Raw genomic sequence first — 22,291 nt, 5'->3', positions numbered from 1 at the left:
AGTATATAAAATAATAGGTATGACTTTTGATGAGAGTTGTTTACAAAATAGAATAATAAATAATAGTTTTGGGTAAATTACAAAAAGAGAATAAAATAGTGAGAAAAGAGAATGGACCCACTTTGTAACTTTTAGGGTTCAACTAGAAAATCTCCTGGTATAAATTTTGGATATAATTTTTGGGCTAATAAAATATATAATGCACTCGTATTAAGCATATTACCCCTAATTCAACCTTGTCCCGATGTCCCGAGATAGAATCCCAACAACTTAGTCGGGCAGAGCCCTGACATATGTTATGAGACTCAGATCAATCGGAAAGGGTAGCGGTGATCTGGAGTTAAAAAACTTAAAACGAGGCGGAGTTTTGAATGAATTTCTAAAGAAAATTTTAGAACCGAAAGTGAGATCGAGTGTATTTTGCAAAGGCCTGCTGTGTCTTTTATATTTTGAAATAACCTTAGAATGCACGCAACATACATGCTTACTAACATTCTTGTTATTACACGTGTAATGAAAGATGTTCATTTTGATTGTTGTGACTACAAGTATACATTCAAAGTTTAGTTTATTTATTATATATTTTATTTAGAAATTGTATAGGTAATGATCCATTTCAAGATTATGTTGGACATATTAAATTTCATTTAAGTTATTATTATTTATTTATTATATAATTAATTTAACTGCTTCACTTATTTGGCACGTATAACTTCTAAAATATAGCATTTTTATAAAATAATAAATATGTCTTTAGAATGAGAATATTTTTGTCTACATTTGGGTCTAAGTTTCATTAAAAATAGAGTAGGTTCAAAATACAATGTATTTTTATAATCTAAGTATTATACGGTTCCTAGGCCCGTCTAGGTACTTCATATTTCTAACAGTCGACTTACCCGTAATATACATGTCTAATAGTATAAGTTTTTTTTTATATATTTTTATTTAGACAGGTCACCCATACGTAGGCCAATTAATTGATATAATATTTCAACTAACTATATAAAATAGTGTTTAAAATTATTTGGGTTGAATATCTATATTAAAAATAAACTAGTTACTAGTTACTAGTGGTTAAACCTATAATTCCTATATGATGAAAATGGGAATGTTACACCTAAGAAGTCAAAGAAGCGAAAGGTTTCTCAGAACTTTGCCGTGGTCGCTCACAATGGTCAAGCCGTCCCCAACCAACCAGCTCACCCCCCTGCTAGAAAACCATACAATGGAACTGCACCCTTGTGCAACCAATGTAGCCTCCATCATCACGCCAATGTACAGTGCCGCAAATGCCAAACTTGTGGACTTATAGGCCATACAGCAAGAGTCTGCCCAGCTGCAGCTGCACCAAACCAAGCTGGCAACAATCCTGCTCAAGGTCGTTTTCTACCAGGCTTTTGTTTCAACTGTGGCGAGACGGGTCATTTCCGAAGAAATTGCCCAAAGCTTGCTAATGCAAATTCAGCACAGGGATGAGCATCTGACTGACTAGAAGACAACATCGTTTAGAAATAATCACGTCTTATGTATTATTTTCTTTTGTTGTCAAGGCCCAAGAAACAGCTGTTATCGTTGGTTATAAATAAATCTCTTATTTACATTGCAATGTATTTCTGTGGTTGCATGTATAAACGACATATCCCTTACAATACCGACAATCAAAGAATCGTATTCCTTGAAGAACAAACTACCCTCAAAATTTTCCCATTCTATGATCTTTTGCGTCTTCCACGAAATTCCTAAGTACCCGTTTCTTTTAAGGAAAACGAAGTACAAGGCGCAAGTTACAACACGTGACGAATACCCAAAGTACCACTATAAATCCTTAATAGGGTACCTAAGGATTTCCCGTAAGTCCTTAATTGTTGTATACCTTAATTCGAATGTGGTGATTCCTTGTAATCAAAAATCGAATTTTGGGAGATCTTCCTATCTTCTCAGATAGATCCCAGTGGACACTGAAGCCCATTGACTGGTTTCCATATCCGTATTCAATCGATAACAAGTTAATAACAAATGTATAATCAAGTTAAACAATTATGTGACTTTGTGCTTATGTGTTCCCTTATGTGTTGTTGTGTGATCCAAATTATGTTATCCAATCCTCGTAGAATCTTACATATCCTTGTACAAGAGATTCATAGTAGGATACCCAAAAGTATTACTTAAAATCCTTAATGGACTTCTACGCTGTAGTAAAGTCCCTTGGATTATAAAGTACTACTTCATAATTAGACCCCTTGAGTGGTCTAGTTAAACAAATTAATCCAACAATCTGGTTAGGGATATCATATGATGATATAGCGACTCCTTGGTGGCCTAACTAAGTAGATCCTCTGTCGATCTAATTAAAAGGACCCTATGGAAGTCTAGTCACCCTCATCACAAGTTTGATATCTTTCCCCAAAACATTACAAAACAAACTGTGCGGACTGTGCAAGGGATTACGTAATTATGGATGCATACATAATTATGGAATTTAGTGCACAGAAATCACAGCAAGTTCTGTCATGTGTCTAGAGTTAACCCTATTCATTTCCAACTCTGATGAAGCAATCGTTGAAAATGACTCCGTTAGTTCATTTTCATTTCTGAAGATCCGTTGAGGAAATGAATATCCGTTGTGTAACCCTATTCATTTCCAACTCTAATGAAGCAACCATTGAAAATGACTCCGTTAGTTCATTTTCGTTTCTGAAGATTTATCCGTTAAGGAAATGAATATCCGTTGTGTAATCCTTCATTTCCAACTCTGATGAAGCAACCGTTGAAAATGACTCCGTTAGTTCATTTCGTTTCTAAAGATTTACCCGTTGAGGAAATGAATATTCGTTGTGTAATCCTTCATTTCCAACTCTGATAAAGCAACCGTTGAAAATGACTCCGTAAGTTCATTTTCGTTTCTGAAAATTTGTCTGTGGAGGAAATAAACATTCGTTTGCTTATTCCGTCATTCCCATTTCTAAAGAATACTCGCTGAGGAAAATGACTCCGTCTGTTCATTTTCGTTTCTGAAGATTTATCCGTTGAGGAAATGAATATCCGTTGTGTAACCCTATTCATTTCCAACTCTGATGAAGTAACCGTTGAAAATGACTCCGTTAGTTCATTTTCGTTTCTGAAGATTTATCCGTTGAGGAAATGAATATCCGTTGTGTAATCCTTCATTTCCAACTCTGATGAAGCAACCGTTGAAAATGACTCCGTTAGTTCATTTCGTTTCTGAAGATTTACCCGTTGAGGAAATGAATATCCGTTGTGTAATCCTTCATTTCCAACTCTGATAAAGCAACCATTGAAAATGACTCCGTAAGTTCATTTTCGTTTCTGAAAATTTGTCCGTGGAGGAAATGAACATTCGTTTGCTTATTCCGTCATTCCCATTTCTAAAGAATACTCGCTGAGGAAAATGACTCCGTCTGTTCATTTTCGTTTCTGAAGAATGACCGTTAAGGAAATGACAGGATATTGCCTTGCATATCGCTGATGGTTTTTTGGCAGAGTCACAAATAGACTCCTACGAATAAATTTCGGGACGAAATTTCCTAAAGTAGGGGAGACTGTGACACCTGTGTCACCACGACCATCAAACAAATACCAAACCAATGAAATATTGTATTTCATACTTGGGATCTTGTATAAATATGTGTATCTTTTGCACATATCAATTCTTGTTCAATTTCAAACTTTATATCGTTTTCTAGAGAATTATACGCAAACTGGTGCGTAAACGTACTCAGTTTAAATGCGACAAATACTATGGAACATCAACATATACTTAACATACCTTAAATAACCTTTACATAACTTAGAAATAAGTTTTGAAGGCTTTGGTATGACAAAAACAAGTTAATTCGCTTACAGGGACTAAATTTGACAAACTGCGAAAGTATGCCGATTCGTACTAAAACAGACATTTCGGAACATGCCCATAAGTTAAACATGCCATAAATATCCTCTCCATAGCTTAGAAATAGGCTTTGAGGTGTTCGGTGTGCTAAAATAAACTTTTGGGTCATTCAGGGACTAAGTGTCAAAAAGTGCATAAGTTTGCACTTTCGCGCATAACTTACGTTCTGAATATATCCGGACATCCAAAAATTTATGTAAGCATCCTAATATTATGCCTTAGTGTTTGGCATGAGAAAAAAATCCATTCGTCGCGCATTTTGGATCGTTTTTCGCGCTTATGCGCATTCCGTCGTAATTAACCAAACATCGCGATCGTACGGCCAAACGAACCAACATCCGACATATTTTTGAGCATGTTTCATGTCCCCAATATTTAGGGCCTTAAAGTTGGCTTTACGGGCCTTAGAAGTGTTGGAAATGGCTTAAATATGCAACAGGGACTAAAACTGTCATTTCTGAAAGATTGTGCAGATCAGACAAGGCCAGGCGGCCCGCCTGAGTTTTGGCTGCATCCTAACGCGGGCCGCGTGAGCCCTGCAGATGCAGAAACTCGTTTTTTTGATCATTTTGGCCTTTCAATCACCCCAAAGGGCAATGCCCTTTCACAACCTCTGAACTTAGGGTCACCATATGATACCACAACATCTTGACAAGTGTACGCATGAGATCGTGGCACGATATTCAAGAAACGATCCTAACAGTTTTGCTTTTCCTATAAATACCTCCCCATTTGTGTTAAAACCCACAAAACTGATCAAAGAGCTCTAAGTTGATGCCATTGCTTCGTACCTGAGCTCTTGGATCAAGTTTAGCTTTCGGGGACCCTTTGTAAGTGTTCTTTCGTTCTTTTAATCGCTTTTTAGTGCTAAAGTCAAACTTTGTTTGACTTTTTGCGTTGACCAGCTTATGGTCAACACGAAGTTCGTTGGAACTTCATAACGTGAGCGTGATCACGATGGTTATAGTCCGTAGTGACTGTACCTACTGATTACCACGTTATCTAGGCTCAGTGACGAGTCGTAGTTTCGGCCAAAATGCGCATTCTTGCGTATTTTGTAACCAAACTACTCGTGAGTATCAAAACCATTTGTTTTGATACCAAACCTGTTTTCTAAACTTAGTTAAGCATATTCTAACATGCTTAGCTCGCCGCTTTTAGTTTAGTGCTTATATAGGGTCGTAAGGTAAGCGATCTAAACAATCGCTTATACTTTCGAACACGACCCATTTGGTCGATCATTAGGATCCGACCAAAACACATTAGGTGACCATAGCTGTAACCTCCCGAGGTTATACCTTATGGTCACGATGTTAGGCATTCCAAACGCGTTCTACGCGAACGACGCGTTAAGGTAGCATAAGCTACCTAAACGGGTCGTAGTGGGTCGTAAGCACTTAGGCTAGGTTTCATTTTAGTATGTAGGCTTTCTTAAACCATATTACACGAGTCTCCATACTCGTTTGGTTTACGAACCCGCATACTATCCGATCCTCCGATTTAGGTCCGGTATATTAATATAGCTACCTATTAGGTGCCGTTTGATATTCCGTGATCTCTAGCATTTTTTGGTTGTTATACAAGGATTTCAAAGCAATCTCAGGTGAGTACATAGAACCCCATCTTTTACATGTTTTCGAGGAGTTTATGTGAGTACAAAGACCCCTCTTTTACTGTTTTCCAAACTGTTTTGGGGTGGAACACATGTGCCTACTTGTTACTTTTATGCTTTCAATGTTTTCATACCATATGCTTATTATGTTCGTTGGTACATATATAGTACATGATTTCATTGTGTTTATGCTATGTATCTCCATTGTGTGCATACTTAGTACAATCGATTTACAATACATTTCATGCTCCATACGCCCATTGTGTGCATACTTAGTACATCACTATACAATACATTTCATGCTACGTACGCCCATTGTGTGCATACTTAGTACAATTGATTTACAATACATTTCATGCTACGTACGCCTATTGTGTGCATACTTAGTACATCACTATACAATACATTTCATGCTACGTACGCCCATTGTGTGCATACTTAGTACATTGTTTTACATTGCAATTCTGTTGCATATGCTCATCCAGTGTATGAACACATTATACTACATTTTGAACCGTTTTAACCATTTGACTATGTGAACCGTCTTAACCCTTTGATTAAATGAACCGTTCGTAACCATTGAACCGTGTGAACCAGTTGTATCTGTTGACATGATTTACATTTGACAATAGACATTTACAATACATAAACATTTCTACAATTGTTAAACATTACATCTTGATGGTTTGGTTTGAGTAAGTGATTTAAGTAACGAGGCGTGTGTAATATGATACAAGCATGGTGGATACGCCGCTGGTACTTCCTATATATAAGTGTTTGTATGGTATTACATATCGGAGCGTTATTTGAATCATTTCAATTTGAGACATATAACATTTTATACAAATAACACACTTTTCACAAGACCTTGATTTACAAACAACTTATCTTATACAAACTCGTTTTACATGGTTATTCATTTAACCATACATTATTCTCTTATTTATACATATCATCTGATCTTATCGTTTTTCAAATGATTTACAAGACAAAGCAAATTACAAGGTTCATGACTAAACATTTTCTCAAACATAAGTCATGAATTCTGTTTTCACAAAACCTATGTATCTCACAGGCATTTTTATGCTGATGTACCTATTTTCACATGTGTTTTCAGGAGATGATGCATAGGACTTATCAAGACATACTTAGGCGGACCTGTGCCTTAGTGACTTAAAACGGGACAAGAACTAGTTAAATTATGTTATGTACTCTTTGGTTCTTGTTTAAAACAATGTAAACTTTCATGTTTGATTAATAAAACGAAACTTCAATTGCCATGGATTTGAAACAATTAATTCTGTTACAACACTCCCCGACGTTTCCGCCACGTTTTGTATGTTCTTCGTGATCGGGGTGTAACAATGAGTTTTAGAAGATGATTCTTCAACTTTTTCTTTTGATAAATCGTTTCACTGTGTGATTCATATTTCATAAAATATACATTAAAAATCAAGCATTCACTAATCAAGAAATCACCTAACCCAGTAATTAATCAACTAATAAGAAAAAAAATCATCAAATAAACTATTAAACTAACATACTGATTATTGTTATTTCCTATGTTAAATAAAGAAATTCATATGTTATTTCCCTTTTGAATATTGTTTGAATATTTGAACAATTTGAACTTATATATATGGTGTGACAAATTTAGATAAAATCCGTTGCGGGTTGGGGTATGACACTTAATACAAAATTCGTGGGTGTGGGTTTAGGCTAAACAGCTTTGGGTCAGTTTTAGGTTGAACCTCGGCGGATTGACCCGTTTAACCCATTTTTATTATATTTTATTTTTCTCAATATGTGTTTTTTTGTAGTAAGTTAAATTAGTCGGGTATTTTATACAATAATTATATTTAACGAGAAAAAAATACATAAGATTTTATAATTAAAATGTAATTGAATCATATACATTTGTATTTTTGTTTTAAAATTTTATTTAAAAATATTAATATACAAAAAAATGTAATTGAATTATACATTTTTGGCCTTGTTTACAGTAAATTACATGACTTCAAATACTAGTTCATTCAAATACATGCATTCACTTAAATGCACAAACAAGTTATCTAAAACTAAACATGTTCATTCAAATGACTAAAACTAACACATGTTCATTTATCAGCCTTGCAATCCAGAAACTGTCAAACACATGCTCATCCAAAGGTTATCTAAGACTAAACAAACAGAAACTGTAAAATCAGTGTTTCATCATCATTGATAAAGCATAAACTATAAGATCAGTGATTCATCATTACTGATAAATATCATTAAGTCATACAACATTTGTACATATTCAAAATATGGGTTACCACTGATCATCAACGACTTAAACCCAAAACTTGACCAACCCAAGTAACCCACTTAATTGTTGTAACTAACACTGATCATCAACGACTAAAACCCAAAAATGACTAGATAAAACTAACCAAAAACAACAGTTATAGTTACGCTATTACCTATGCATCATATATGTACATGAAAAGCAGCTGGAAGACTTCACAGGCGACGACCAAAACAAGGTCCACTCGAAACCCTCTGCCGGTCCTCATCAGGACCCGGTACTGGCAACTGATGTGACGCCTTGTCACCAGGACCCTGAATCCCACTATAAATCCAAGAAAAACAAAGCACATTTCAGCTATTATACAAATAACACACGAATCGAATGACCAAATGAAAGTTTAAATATAAAATTAAAACAATGTCGTACCTATAATGTGGAATGTGATTAAAAGAACAACGTATTGTCTCATTGTAAAGCATATTGATGATGATTAGAGCTCGCAATCGTTAAAATTTGGTAATCGCCGGTGGGGTTGTTGAGTTCGAGAGGTTTTTTGGGGAGGAAGGACTTGAGTGTTGCTTATAAGATAAGTTAAAGGATTAAATATGTAGGAGACTTTTTCAGATTTGGGGAAATGACCGTTTTGCCCTCCACGCTGTTAACTTATTTGGTGGTCAACTAACGGAAATTATGTGAAGGGACTTGATTGCTAGTAATTGACAACCTCAAGGACCAGACTGTTGATTTTTTTAAAGGCTCAAACTATCTACACACCAAGTGTGTAGATAGCCAACCCAAAAAGATATTTTTTGTCCTATGTGCATACCCTGCAGTGTCGAGCTGTGGCCAAAGCGCGGCGTTTTGGTCCGATCAACCAGACAAAGACTGACGAGGGTCTGTTGACGGGACCAAAACGCCGAGCTTTGGCCGCGTTTTGGTCCTATCAACCATACCGGGTGTCAGTTTTTTGTCTGGTTGACAGGACCAAAATGCGGCCAAAGCTCGGCGTTTTGGTTCGGTCAACAGACCCGTCAGACACCTGTCAGTATTTGTCTGGTTGACCGGACCAAAACGCCATGCTTTGGCCACAGCTCAACACTATAGGGTATGCATATAAGACGAAAAACACCTTTTTAATGTGTCAACACACAAATAAGTGTGTAAATAGGTAGACCCTTTTTTTAAATAAAGGCTGGATGTGTAAGTGAGTGTAAAGCATACGGAAAAAACAACATATTGCAAAAGCACCGATTAGATGAGGTCCAACATACCCGACCCGCTTAACACCCGGACTAAACAGTGTCCGCTGTCCGCTTAATCCCCATCCAGCCATTATCATCTCCTTCTTCACCTTCGGCTTCACGTGATTTACAGCACACACACACATACACACTCTGTCATCCTCCCTTCACCTCCCCCAATCCCACCCAAAACAAACCCACATTACCTTCTTTAATCCCCATCCACAAAGCTCAAATCCCCCAATCTTATCATGTAATCAATCCACCAAGCAATGCACCCCATCAAAACCCGCCTCAACAACCACAGCCCTTCACCTCCTGCATCCCCCCGCATCCGTCACTCTCGCTCCAAAACCTCCGCCCGCTTCACCCACCAATCACTCCCTCACCGCTTCGCCTGGATCTTACTCTCCCTTCTCATTCACCGCCAGGGCCTCTTCTTATTTGTACCGCTTCTTTACTTTTCCGGTATGGTCTTTTACTCCGGGACCATGCAATTCGACGTCGTTTCAGGTGGAATTCAACGGTCCATGGCGGTTGGATCGGTGTACCGGAGCCCCGAGCTGTATGTGAAGGTCCGGGGTGATATGGATGCTGATAATTCCACTGCTGATGCGGTTAGTTAGTCATTGATTTGCAGATTTTGACCTAATGTAATTTTGACCACCCTTTTTTTCAATTTTGACTTTAGTTGGTTAATGAATAATGAATAGATTAATTTTGTTTTAATTTCACTGTAGCAAAAAAAACATTATGGAAGTATAGAAATCATTTGAACAATAACTTTTTTTAAGTTTCCATCTTATATATATATATATATATATATATATATATATATATATATTGTTGAATGTTGATTTAAGTCATTGAATCTGAAGTAGATATCAACGGTATGGAAACGCGCTAAAGGTGCAGGTTGGAAGCCTTGTATAAGCAAGTCTTCACTAGGTACGAAACTATTCTTCTATCCGCACAAACGTTATATTAAAAATCTCAAATTTTTCGATCTTTTCATCATGTGAATACATCCATCTTGTTTGTTGTAGGCTTACCAGAGTCCAACGGGTACATATATGTTGAGGCAAACGGTGGCTTAAATCAGCAGAGAACATCGGTAATCCAAACGCTGCATTTGAAGTTTTTAGATTTCTTATTTCATCGTGTGATAAAATGATAAATACTTATTAATTATGTTTTTAGATATGCAATGCAGTTGCTGTGGCGGGATATCTTAACGCAACGCTAGTGATTCCTAATTTCCATTTTCATAGCATATGGAGAGATCCTAGGTTTGTGAAACATTAAATTTCGATCGTTGTTAAAATCCAAAAGTCAGACCGTTAGTAATTTGACTTTGACCATGTGCTTTGTTGTTGCAGTAAGTTTAGTGACATATACGATGAAGATTTTTTCGTTAAAACTCTAGAAAATGACGTACGGGTGGTCAACACTATACCTGGATATTTAATGGAACGGTTTGACCACAATATGTCAAACGTATTCAACTTCAAAATAAAAGCTTGGGCTCCTATTCGTTTTTACAGGGATACGGTTCTTCCAAGGCTACTAGAAGAAAAGTGAGTTCATCTTTTTTAGGAGTATGATGCCATTTTCGTCCCTGAGGTTTGGCCAGTTTTGCGACTTTCGTCCAATAGTTTGTTTTTCCGCATCTGGATCCAAAAGGTTTGAAATTTTGCCATTTTCACCCGGCTCGTTAACTCCATCCATTTTTCTCCGTTAAGTCAGGGGTACTTTCGTCTTTTTTATTTAGTAACGGTATTTTGAATACTTGTACATTATGCTAAATGCTTGTCCATAAAGTCAAAAGACCCAATTACCCTTTTAATTTAACAAAAAAGACGAAAATACCCCTGACTTAAACGAAGAAAAATGGATGGAGTTAACGAGCCGGATGAAAATGACAAGATTTGAAACCTCTTGGATCCAGATGCGGAAAAAACAAACCATTGGACAGAAGTCACAAAATTGGACAAACCTCATGGACGAAACTGGTATTTTACTCTTTTTTTAATCATTTTATAATTTTGATGTAAATAAATTTAATTTTAGGGTCATAAGGATTTCACCATTTGCAAACCGATTGTCATTTGATGCGCCTCCAGAGGTTCAACGGCTTCGTTGTTTGGCGAATTACGAAGCTTTGCGGTTTTCAGATCCTATATATAGAATGGCTGAAACATTAGTTTCTAGAATGAAAGAACGAAGTGTAAATAATGGTGGCAAGTACATTTCTGTGCATCTACGCTTTGAAGAGGTTTGTTAAGATATTAATTTTAGAGTCTCTTAGGTTTGGTCAGTTTTGCCTTTCGTCCATTTACATTCGGCCCGTTAGCTCCATTCGTTTTTCTCCGTTTAAGTCAGGGGTATTTTCGTCTTTTTTGTTAACTTAAAAGGGCAATTCAGTCTTTTTCGTCGCAAAACTGGCCAAACCTAAGGGACGAAAATGGCATTTTACTCTTAATTTGATTTCCTTTTCTAGGAATATATATGGATTCGCGTGTTAAAACTGATTATTACAAATTCAAATACAAAAGCTTTTAATTTTATAACTATTTGATCCTGATTATTCAATCTCACATAATCAAATACATTCAGGACATGATTGCTTTCTCTTGCTGTGTATATGACGGTGGACGAAAAGAACTCGAAGATATGATAGCCGCAAGAGAAAGGGGTTGGAAAGGAAAATTTACTAAACCCGGTAGAATCCTTCAGCCCGGAGTCAATAGGGTTAATGGCAAGTGTCCGTTAACACCTTTAGAGGTAATACTTTTTATTAAATATATTTTAAAATATAGTAACTTATAAATTATTAATTTGCATATCCAGGTTGGCTTGATGCTTAGAGGAATGGGATTTGATAGAAGTACGTCTATATTTCTTGCGTCAGGACATATATATAATTCCGAGAGATATATGACTCCTCTGCTAGAAATGTTTCCGCTTTTACAAACTAAGGAAATGTTAGCATCTGCTGAGGAACTTGCACCATTTAAGGTTTGTGTCAACTTTTTGAAAAAGTATATTAATTAGTTATTGTTTTTTAGAGTAAAATGCCATTTTCGTCCCTGAGGTTTGGCCAGTTTTGCGACTTTCGTCCAAAGGTTTGTTTTTCCGCATCTGGATCCAAAACCTTTGAAATCTTGTCATTTTCAGCCAGCTCGTTAACTCCGTCCATTTTTCTCGGTTAAGTCAGGGGTATATCCGTCTTTTTTGTTAATTTAAAGGGTTTTGATTTTAGAATACCTGTACATTATGCTAAATGCTTGTACATAGTGTGAAAAAGACCGAATTTCCCTTTAACTTAACAAAAAAGACGAAAATACCTCTGACTTAACGGAGAAAAATGGATGGAGTTAACGAGCCGGAGATTCCAAACCTTTTGGATCCAGATGCAGAAAAACAAACTTTTGGACGAAAGTCGCAAAACTGGCCAAACCTGAGGGACGAAAACGGCATTTTGCTCTTGTTTTTATTATATTAATTATTTGTAAAAACTTTTTGTAGAATTATTCTTCGAGGATGGCTGCTATAGACTACACGGTGTGTCTACATAGCGAAGTGTTTGTGACAACTCAGGGCGGAAATTTCCCGCATTTTCTTCTTGGTCACAGAAGATATATGTATAACGGACATGCAAAGACGATTAGGCCTGATAAACGCAAGTTAGCCTTGTATTTTGACAATCCTAATATCGGGTATGTTATTATTATTATTTTATTAGAGTCAATTACACGGATGGTCATTGTGGAAAGGCTAGATTACGGTTCTCGTCCCAACTTTTCATAAATTACACCTTTAGTGCTCGATATTTGTAAAACTACTAAAACACTCAACTACTAAAAAAAGTAAGAGTAAAATGCTATTTTCGTCCCGGAGGTATGGCCACTTTTGTGACTTTCGTTCAATGGTTTGTTTTTCCACACCTGGATCCAAAAGGTTTGAAATTTTGCCATTTTCATCAAACTCATTAACTCCATCCATTTTCTCCGTTAAATGAGAGGCATTTCCGTGTTTTTAGACAGTTTTTACTAAAATAAAAAACACTATAAGAAATAAAGATCCACCTCTGTTGGCTTTCTCCCCAACTAAACCGTTTAATCATCACAAAAAAATGTCTAAAAAGACGAAAATACCCTTGAGTTAAGGTTTAAAAAATGGATAGAGTTAATGAGTTGGATGAAAATGGCAAGATTTCAAACCTTTTGGATCCAGATGTGGAAAAACAAACCTTTGGAAGAAAGTCGCAAAAGTAGCCAAACCTCATGGACGAACATGAAAATATAATTTTACAAACGTGACAGAAAATGGAACGCTTGTTAGTGTCAAGGGCCAAATTGTTACGTCTGAGTGAACAGAGAGGAATTAATGTGTAATTTCCAAAAAGTTGGGATCAAAACCGTAAGTGGGCCTTACCATCTGTGTAAGGTATTAACTCTATATATCATTAAAATATGTGTTCTTTGAGTGTATTAACATAACATGAGACCGACCCGTTTCTTTGTAAGCAGATTTTTCTAAATATGTTTGAATTTTCAGTTGGAGAACATTCAAAAGACACATGCTAGGCATGCGGGCTCATAGCGATGCAAAGGGTGTCGAATTAAAAAGACCGAACGACTCAATATATTCATTCCCATGTCCAAACTGCATGTGCCATACAAATAAAACAGAGGACTCAAAAACATCAGCACCATGATGGTTCTCAAAAGTTAACCATATATTTTGGGGCTGGCTAACCTCATTTATTGATAGAAAATTATTTGGTTATTTCATCCTTTTTCATTGGGAAAGAGGGCTTACTTACATTTTCTTTTCCGCATTTGGGATTTTTTTATTTTTTTGAGTTTTATACAAATGTGGCTGATTTTCATTGGTAGTTTGTACATTAGATTTGATTTTGATTTGATAACATGTGAGAGAGATAATAGGAACATGTATTTGTAAAACAGAGTGGGTTCCTTTTCCAGATGTCATACTTGTGTTCATATTTGTGCTAGATCTTGTTACATGTACAGTTTTTCTTTTGTGGATTTTGTGAGTAATTGAACATATATGCTGACGTGACACAAAAGAATCCAATTGCGGTGGTTTAACAACATAGCTACAACGATAAACCATGATGACATAACTTATTAACTTAGTAGAAGATACTTCTAGTTAGTTTTTACTTACCAGATTATTTAAGTTTCTACTCTACCAACCCTTAGGGGGTGTTTGTTTTTTTTTAGAAAAACCTTTATGTTTGCGTCACGCAAACCACGTGCAGACGTTTAGCTCAGCAGACCTTTTGATTTTTACAAAACATTTCGTTAAAAAATGTCTTCAAACCTCTGTGTGTCCTCCTCCTCACGCAGACATGATCCAATCTCTTCCCACCTCTTTCAACCTCTTCCAACCTTCTCCTTAGAACAATCAATGGTTGATCAATGGTTGAGAAACTAAACATATACTTTCTAAACAAACAATAAAGGTAACTATAATTATAATTATAATAAATAATTATCAACTACTACATTCACAAGAGTCGGCGCCGACCGGGCAATAGGTCTGGCCCTTTATTGGGCTAAATGGGCGGCAACTTCAATAGTGCCAGGCAGCTGTCTGGCACTCCCCTATTGGCCCAACAAATTTACGATTTTATCCCTCTTTAAAATTACGATTTTGCCATTAGTTAAAAATTATGTTTTTGCCCTCACTTAAAAATAAATTTACGCTTATGCTCCCAGATAAATATTTCAATTTTGCCCCCGGTTAAAAATTACGATTTTGCCCCGTTTCAATTTACAGTTTTGCCATTTTAAAAATACGATTTTCCCATCAGTTCAAAATTATGTTTTTACCCCAATTTAAAAATAAATTTACGCTTTTGCTCCCAGCTAAAAATTCCAATTTTGCCCTCGATTCAAAATTACGATTTTGCCCCGTATAAATTTATAGTTTTGCCATTAGTTTTTTTCCGCACAGCCAAGTTACGATTTTGCCCTCAACTTAAATTTACATTTTCCCCATCGTTTTTGTTTGTTTTCCTGGTGACATTACAAGTTTGCCCCCAGTGTAAAATTACAGTCGTACCGACAACTTCCTGGCACTCCCCCATTGGTCCATTCAGTTTACGATTTATCCCCGAATTAAAATTATGATTTGGCCCTCAGTTAAAAATTACGTTTTCCTATCGTTTTAGTTTTTTTTACCAAAACTATAAAGGTTTTTTGTTTTAATTGGTTTACTCGATTTAATTTTTTTTTTCATGTCATGGAGTTGCCTAACACTAGCTCATTAGTCCTGAAAAATTACAGTTTTGCCCTGAGCTCAAAATTACGGTTTTATCATCGTTTTTATTTTTTTTTCCTAGCAAAATTATAGTACTCTTTTTTTAATTGGTTGAGAATTATTCGGCTATCGCCCTGCAACGTGAGCGGGACATCTACTAGTTTATTTATATAACATTAAAATGAAAGGTCGGTGGCTTTGCCAAGTGACCATTCTACCCTTTGACCCTTTTGACATATTGTTTGCGTTGAAGGTTGCATTCAATTTTCTCAATTTCTTGAAAACCCAACATTCAAAGACCAAGAATATCAACACCCAACTTCTCAATTTCAGTAAAGTTTCTGTCTTTATCAATCTTGACCCAAAATACGTTGAATTTTCACAATATCTTGAAAACCCAACATTAAAACATCAAGAAAATCAACACCCACTATCTGAATTGCTATAAAGTTTCAATCTTTAACACACCCACCATCAAATCTTGACCCAAAATGGTGGTAAAGATGATGAAATGGAGACCTTGGCCACCAATATTATCAAGAAAGTTTGAGGTGAAAGTGGTGGTGAAGAAGATGGAATTTGGGGGTTGTGATCCTGTACATGCGGACACAGAGAAAGATTATCATAGGGTTGTGGAGATCAAGTGGAAAGGACCCAAGATCACTCTTGGTTCATTGAGGAGAACAGTGAAGAGAGAGGTTACAAAAGATGGGAGTATTGTTGATCCAAACGGTGTCGTTTTTGTGGGATCAAGAATTTTGTTCAGTTTGTACCCTTTCTGGTATAAAGAAAATGAGTTTCTTCCTTGGGAGATTGGGTTGAAAGTCTTAAATGTAAGTGAGTTCTTTCTTTATTCCAGTTTTAATTATTATTTTTATTTATTTTTGTTTTAATTTTTATGATAAGTTAGTGTTGTTTTGAATCATCTTTTCATGTGTTTGGATTGATTCTTAATCAGATTGTTTAAATTAGTTAATATCCTACCAGATTTAGGAAATTACTACTTTTTTGTTTCATTATATATTTTTTTTTAAATTGTTTTTTTTTGTTAGGTTAGTTTAGTGTTGTTTTGAATCTTCTTTTCATGTGTTTGGATTGAATCTTAATCAGATTGTTTAAATTAGTTAATATTATAGTTGAAATAGTTGTGTATGCATTCTTCATACATTTTTGGGGTTTGATGGTTTTGTTTTGGGCTTGCAGTTTTTTCATACGTTTTGATTCGATGGTATTTAATTCGAGTTAGTTTCTGTTTAAACCTGCCGCAATGAGGGAGGGATTGGTACGTTTTCTTTATCTTTTACTTGGTTCAACTTTCGATATAAATTTTGCTCAAGAACCACATATCTACGTTTCGAGTTAGTATAGTTTTTAACATAGCATTTTTTGGGCTAAAATATAATATGTTTTCATTCGACGGTATAAATTCCAGTTACTCTATTTCGACGTAAATTTAGTTCGGAAAGAGTCAAGTACGCCGCCGCAACGCGCGGCGGGTACAAATACTAGTAAAACATTAAAAAGAAAGGTCGGTGCACTAACGGACAAAAATTTATTTGTGCTTCTCTTTAAAGACTTCTGGGACCTTCTCTTTTAAATCTCTTGCCACCAACCCTTTTCTTCCCCTCTCAATCAATTGCAGCCACATCTCACATGAGTAAACCCACAATCAGACGCTTCACTCGCCAACATTCACAATCCACAAAATTCACAATCACCAATTCACAATGGAGCGAAACAACAACTACAATCGCGGCGGAAATGACGGTGGTGGCCGGGGTAATGGCGGTAGAGGAGGCGGTGGCCGCGGTGGTGGTGGTTATCATCACGGTGGACGAAACGGAAATTATTCGCAACAATACAGTAATCAACAACAGGAACAGTATCAGGAAAATTATGGAGGCGATAGAGGTAGAGGCAGGGGTCGAGAATCCAGTGGGATCGGAAGTGTTCTCGGCCGTGGTCAGCAAAGTCAACGGACTCCGGCTAACCCTAGGCAGAATGTCGATCGAGTGCCGGAAGTCAACGCGTGAAGTCGTGTAGCGTCTGGTCAACCGGCTGTGGCCCAAACACAAACCCTAACTCAGAACCGGAATGGTATAACTCATCACTTTACAGTTTGTTTCTATATTGTTGTTTGATTGTGTGATTTGTTAGTTTTTAGTTAGGTTAATACATTATATGAAGGTAGGTTAATTTCATTATTTTATACTGTCTTTCAATCAGTTTAGTCTATTAGATCATTTTTGAAATTGTGTTAATTACTTAATTTTGTTTTTTTATCAATCAATTCTCAAATTGTGTTAATTTGGTTTTTTTATTCATATTGAAGTTCTGTTAATATAGGTTTTATTATGTGTGTTTGTTCTCTGTTTTCAGATCGTTAGGTTCAAGAAGTCAGTTCAAAATTATCAACTCTTAGTGTTACAGGCCACTCAAAAGATGATGTAGCAAATGCTCTTCTACCAATTAAGTGTCCGGACCGCGGTACACACGAAATGAGATCGGTGACAAGCGACTCAAGATCGCATTCGAGGTTTGATTTATGTTGTCTCCATCTGTTGCGATTTTTCACTAATATATATTGATCTGAACTTTATCCCCGTTCGACCTCCGGTTGATTTTTCATGATCTAAACCCATTAAATTCAACTAGGAAGTCAACATGTGTCTCTTCGTTGCTTGATGCTTCTTCTTCTTCTGGTCGTTCCTTTTGTAACAACTTTAACGCCGACTAATGAATTTAGTATAACCCCAGTATGTAGCTTTTTAATTATCTCGCTTAAAATCATATAACTGTATATAGTGTATGCATTAAGACCGTAAATGCATTAAGACCCTAAATAACCATAATTCCGCCGACTATAAACAACCTAGAGATCGCCGCCGCAACGCGCGACATCTGGCACCATCCTAGTATAATATTAAAACACAACTCAAGTGAGCAAGTAAATTTTTAACTTTTTTAGAATGACCACGTGACTTTCTCTGTATTTGCAGCTTTGGTCTCTCAGAAAAGATGTGCCAGAGGAATCGGCTATTGGGTGTGAAGGAGGGTAGTTCTTTGGGGATGATATGCCACGTAGACGTCCACGTCAGCGGGTGTGGGGAATGAGCCCCAAGGGATGGGCTTAGGGTGTGGGGATGAGCCCCTTTATATATACATTTGTATGTATATGTGTCTGTTGGATAAACAAGATGGCTCGTCGAGCACGTCGAGGGGAAGATGTCGGCGACGGGACGGGCCTATGGGGGGTGGTGTGGACGGGGCTCGACGTCCCACCGACGACCCCATACCCAATAGCCTAAACCGAAGATGCTACGTCTCCACATGCAGTTATTTTTAGTTATTATGTTTTAGTTGTTTGGATGCATCCCGTGCTTATAATTAGGTTATTTTAGGCTTAAGAGTAAATTACAAAACTCGTCCTTTATGTATGCAACTTATTGCAAACTATGTCCTTTATCTTTAATAAGTACAAAAACCATATTTGATGTTTGCAAACCTTTACACATTATGTCCTTTAGCCCTAACTCAGTTAGTTTTTATGGTTAAATATGACTAGATGGACCCCACATGAGGATGTTTTAGTCATTTTACCCAAAATACTAAAATAACTAATTATAAAAAACAATAAATAAAATAATTATGTTTTAATATAAATATATACACAGATACATACATAGTCTCTCTCCCTCTTTCTCTCTCTCTACCCTACCACCACTACCTACTTCCACCACCATCACCACCACCCACTCTAGCCACTGCCCCCGACCATAACCACCACCCGGCCACTGCCACCCAACCACAACCACAACCACCACCCGCCTCCACTGCTACCACCGCCATCGGTTGGTTCCGATAACGGCAGGAAGCTTCCGCCGCGTCGCCGGAAGAACACGATTTCAATCCGAATGAGAAGACTCTGTTATTATTGTATCTACACCCCACAATAATTACTATGGGTTAAAAGATGGTGATAAAAACAACTCTAATCGAAAACTAAATCTATAAAACGATTCCTAAAACCTGACTTCCTTTTAACTCTCTCTGCAACATATTTACAAACAGAGTAACACAATCCATATCCAATCCATGGGTTAAAAGATGCTAGATGAAACCACATACATCAAATCCATATCCAAATCCTGACACGCTTCAACATAATTTCAACATCCAATAACACAATCCACACTCAATTTTAGCTTTTCCTCCACATAAACCTAGATTAATTCAACACCTCAAAAAGACTTAACAATCTGATCGGAACAAGTTACACGCATCAACCAATTGTAGACTTACAAGACCAATCAGTGGCGATCTCGCGATGATGAATAGAAGAGAAGATGAAAGTGTTCCAGCCTCTTTCAACAGCTGCTGTCATAACCTGCCGCACCGGTTAAGTGATTACTGCTACTTGAAAACCCTCAAGTATGTGGGGTGGTGGTGACGGTGGTTGTGGTGGTGACGGTGGTTGTGGTGGTGGCCGGTGGGAATAGGTGGGAGTGGTGGCAGGTGGATGGTGGTTGCAGGTGGGGTGTGGTGGCAGGTGGGTGTTGATGACGATGGTTGTGGTGGTGGCTGGCCGGTGGGGGTATGTAGGGGTGGAAGGGAAGTTAGGGACATAGATAGAATTGAGATACAGATGTGTGTATATATGTACCGAATGTACAATCTTTTTTAATATAATCTTTTTTAAAAATAGTTAATGTATTTATTATTATTTATGATTATTTATTTTAGTATTTAAGGTAAAATGATTAAAGCACCCTCGTGTGGGTCTAACTGGTCAGACTTAACTATGGAAATTAACTGAGTTATGGTCAAAGGACATAACATGCAATGGTTTGTAAACATTAGGTATGTTTACTGAACTTATTAAAGATAAAAAACACAGTTTGTAATAAGTAGCATACATAAAGGACGATTTTTGTAATTTACTCTAGGCTTAATTGTTTAAGGGTCTATCTTGGAGTCTAACCCACGATAAGGGTTGCATCATCCACCGTGAAAAGACTCAACGCCCATGAATCGATCGATGAACTTTACACGTGGCACTTCCATGGAAAAAAACAACAGCCCACCAAGATTTTTTTTCTAATATAAAGTTTTGACCGTATTTTCTATTACATGATTTAACTAAAAATCATATTTTTCCCGAATGTATCTCTCAAATTTAAAAAAAAAACCCCATATCTCATCTATCATTTTTTTTTTATCTTTGTCTTACACGTAAACACTTATTTTATTATATTTATTGTTTTTATACACTCACAGTAATTTGATGAAGGGTAAAGTCATTGTAGTAACTTTTTATAATTAAGGGTGAGGCGGAGAAATGATGGATTCGTTGGAGTGAGTTTTTAGTTTTTTTTTTTTTTTTTTTTTTTTTTATAAATTTAAAACTCGGGAGGTGATAATGGATGGGATGGGATGGGAATACTTAGCACTAATCACAAGTTTTTATATTTTTGTTCATTTTTATACCATGTTTATAACTTTTATTTTCTTTATGTCATTTTTGAACTTTTTTCAATCGAATACACTTTCCTTCTTCTTCTTCTTCTTTTTTTTTATATATTTGTAGGACCATTGTGTCTATACTTCTATTTAATTTTCGCTAAAAACCAGTACGCAATTTGCGTTGAGTTTAAAAAATATTTTTTAAAACGGATCATTGTTAAATAGAACCGTCCGCAATTTGCGTTGAGTTTGGAAGATGTTTTAAAACAAGTCATTGTTGAGTAGAGCAAGTTGGTTTTCAATGTAATGGCTTAAGAGAAACTGACCTTTACCGTGTAGTTCATACGGAACTAATAATTGGTATTTAGAGCCTTCAGATGATACGACATCAAGATCCTGCAAAGACGTTGGAATCCTACTCGTCAAGTACATGGAAGGAACTCCTCCTATGTTAAACATGTTAATTAGAAAAGTTGTCATGTATCAAGTGACATTTAGTTTTAAAGGATTCAGAAAGTATATACACATGCATTAAAATCAGTAGTGATCATGAACTAAAACCAAACCATTTTTCTTGACACATTATTAACACACCATGCTATAAACAAAAACGTGTTCGATGAGACTTGATCATATTGGACCTTCTCTTTGATGTGCTTTACGTGAAAACATATGTTTTCAATGTAGCAAAGCTAATTGATAATACATACTATGATATATGAAATATTGTTTAAAACCTCAAAACAGTTGCATCAAAAATCACTCCTGGCGTACCAATATATGGTGTGTTGCCACATTAGAAACTTGGCGTATAGCTGGCGTATAACATCATAATGGGGCATTAAGATATCATGCTTAATGCATGGTACGCTGACGTCGTTTGAGTATGATTCACACGTGTTTCTAATTCATCTAGGAGCTTCTGCTTCTATGTGTGCAATTGAGCGACAGTGGTTGTGGAGGTTGTCCTAGCCTTTAGAAACTCAATATACAACATGTATATCATGTTTTAAACAAGTTCAAAGCTAAACCAACAAGGCAAGATCTTTAATCACACTAGATTTATTTCAAACACTATGCAACTAATGGGTCGCGTGTGACTCCATTGGATCACTTACAACTTCTAAGCATACCACTTCAACAAAATGTTACTCATCTGTGAATTATTATCAATATATGATCACATATCACATTGTGATTCATTAGTCTTGAAGAAGAATTTAAACAACATTTGTAGACTTCAATCTACTATACATCATTCTTACCTGTAGATATGATCAGCTCACCTTCACTTGTAAGATTCTTGTGTTGGATCAGTTCTGTTTAAACATAATGGAAAACATGAATAATACCTGTTACAGCAGACAGGCCAGCAGAGAATCCAGTCAGAGATGCAGCCATTGAGTTCGACATGATTGTCAGGATGATCTGGTTCCTCCTTAGGGTGTAAGATTATGATGGTGATGAAACCGAAAGTA

The 22,291-nt window shown here is 36.4% G+C and overlaps 1 protein-coding gene and 1 long non-coding RNA gene across 3 annotated transcripts; both read left to right on the top strand.

Annotated features, from left to right (window-relative positions):
* The first annotated feature begins 9,061 nt into the window (after positions 1-9,061).
* Positions 9,062-14,076, top strand: LOC110894487 (protein ESMERALDA 1). The gene is made up of 10 exons (XM_022141713.2): positions 9,062-9,673; positions 9,938-10,004; positions 10,103-10,170; positions 10,257-10,345; positions 10,436-10,633; positions 11,127-11,331; positions 11,673-11,840; positions 11,907-12,074; positions 12,585-12,775; positions 13,617-14,076. Exons 1-10 carry the CDS (start codon positions 9,329-9,331, stop codon positions 13,774-13,776), a joined length of 1,659 nt encoding a protein of 552 aa, XP_021997405.1. The 5' UTR covers positions 9,062-9,328; the 3' UTR covers positions 13,777-14,076.
* Positions 14,077-15,593: 1,517 nt separating this feature from the next.
* LOC110894488 lies at positions 15,594-18,860 on the top strand. 2 transcript variants are annotated; one of them, XR_002566357.2, is made up of 5 exons: positions 15,594-16,183; positions 16,554-16,632; positions 16,993-17,447; positions 17,730-17,886; positions 18,350-18,860. It is a non-coding gene; the product is annotated as an uncharacterized LOC110894488 (long non-coding RNA). The 2 variants fall into 2 exon arrangements; XR_004874588.1 differs by having other exon boundaries at positions 15,594-16,187.
* Positions 18,861-22,291: the final 3,431 nt, after the last annotated feature.

The sequence above is a fragment of the Helianthus annuus genome, chromosome 12 (assembly GCF_002127325.2).
Source record: "Helianthus annuus cultivar XRQ/B chromosome 12, HanXRQr2.0-SUNRISE, whole genome shotgun sequence".
Classification (NCBI taxonomy): Eukaryota; Viridiplantae; Streptophyta; class Magnoliopsida; order Asterales; family Asteraceae; genus Helianthus; species Helianthus annuus.
The sequence above is the reverse complement of the archived record's forward strand: the minus strand, read 5'-3'. Positions and strand labels throughout refer to the sequence as shown.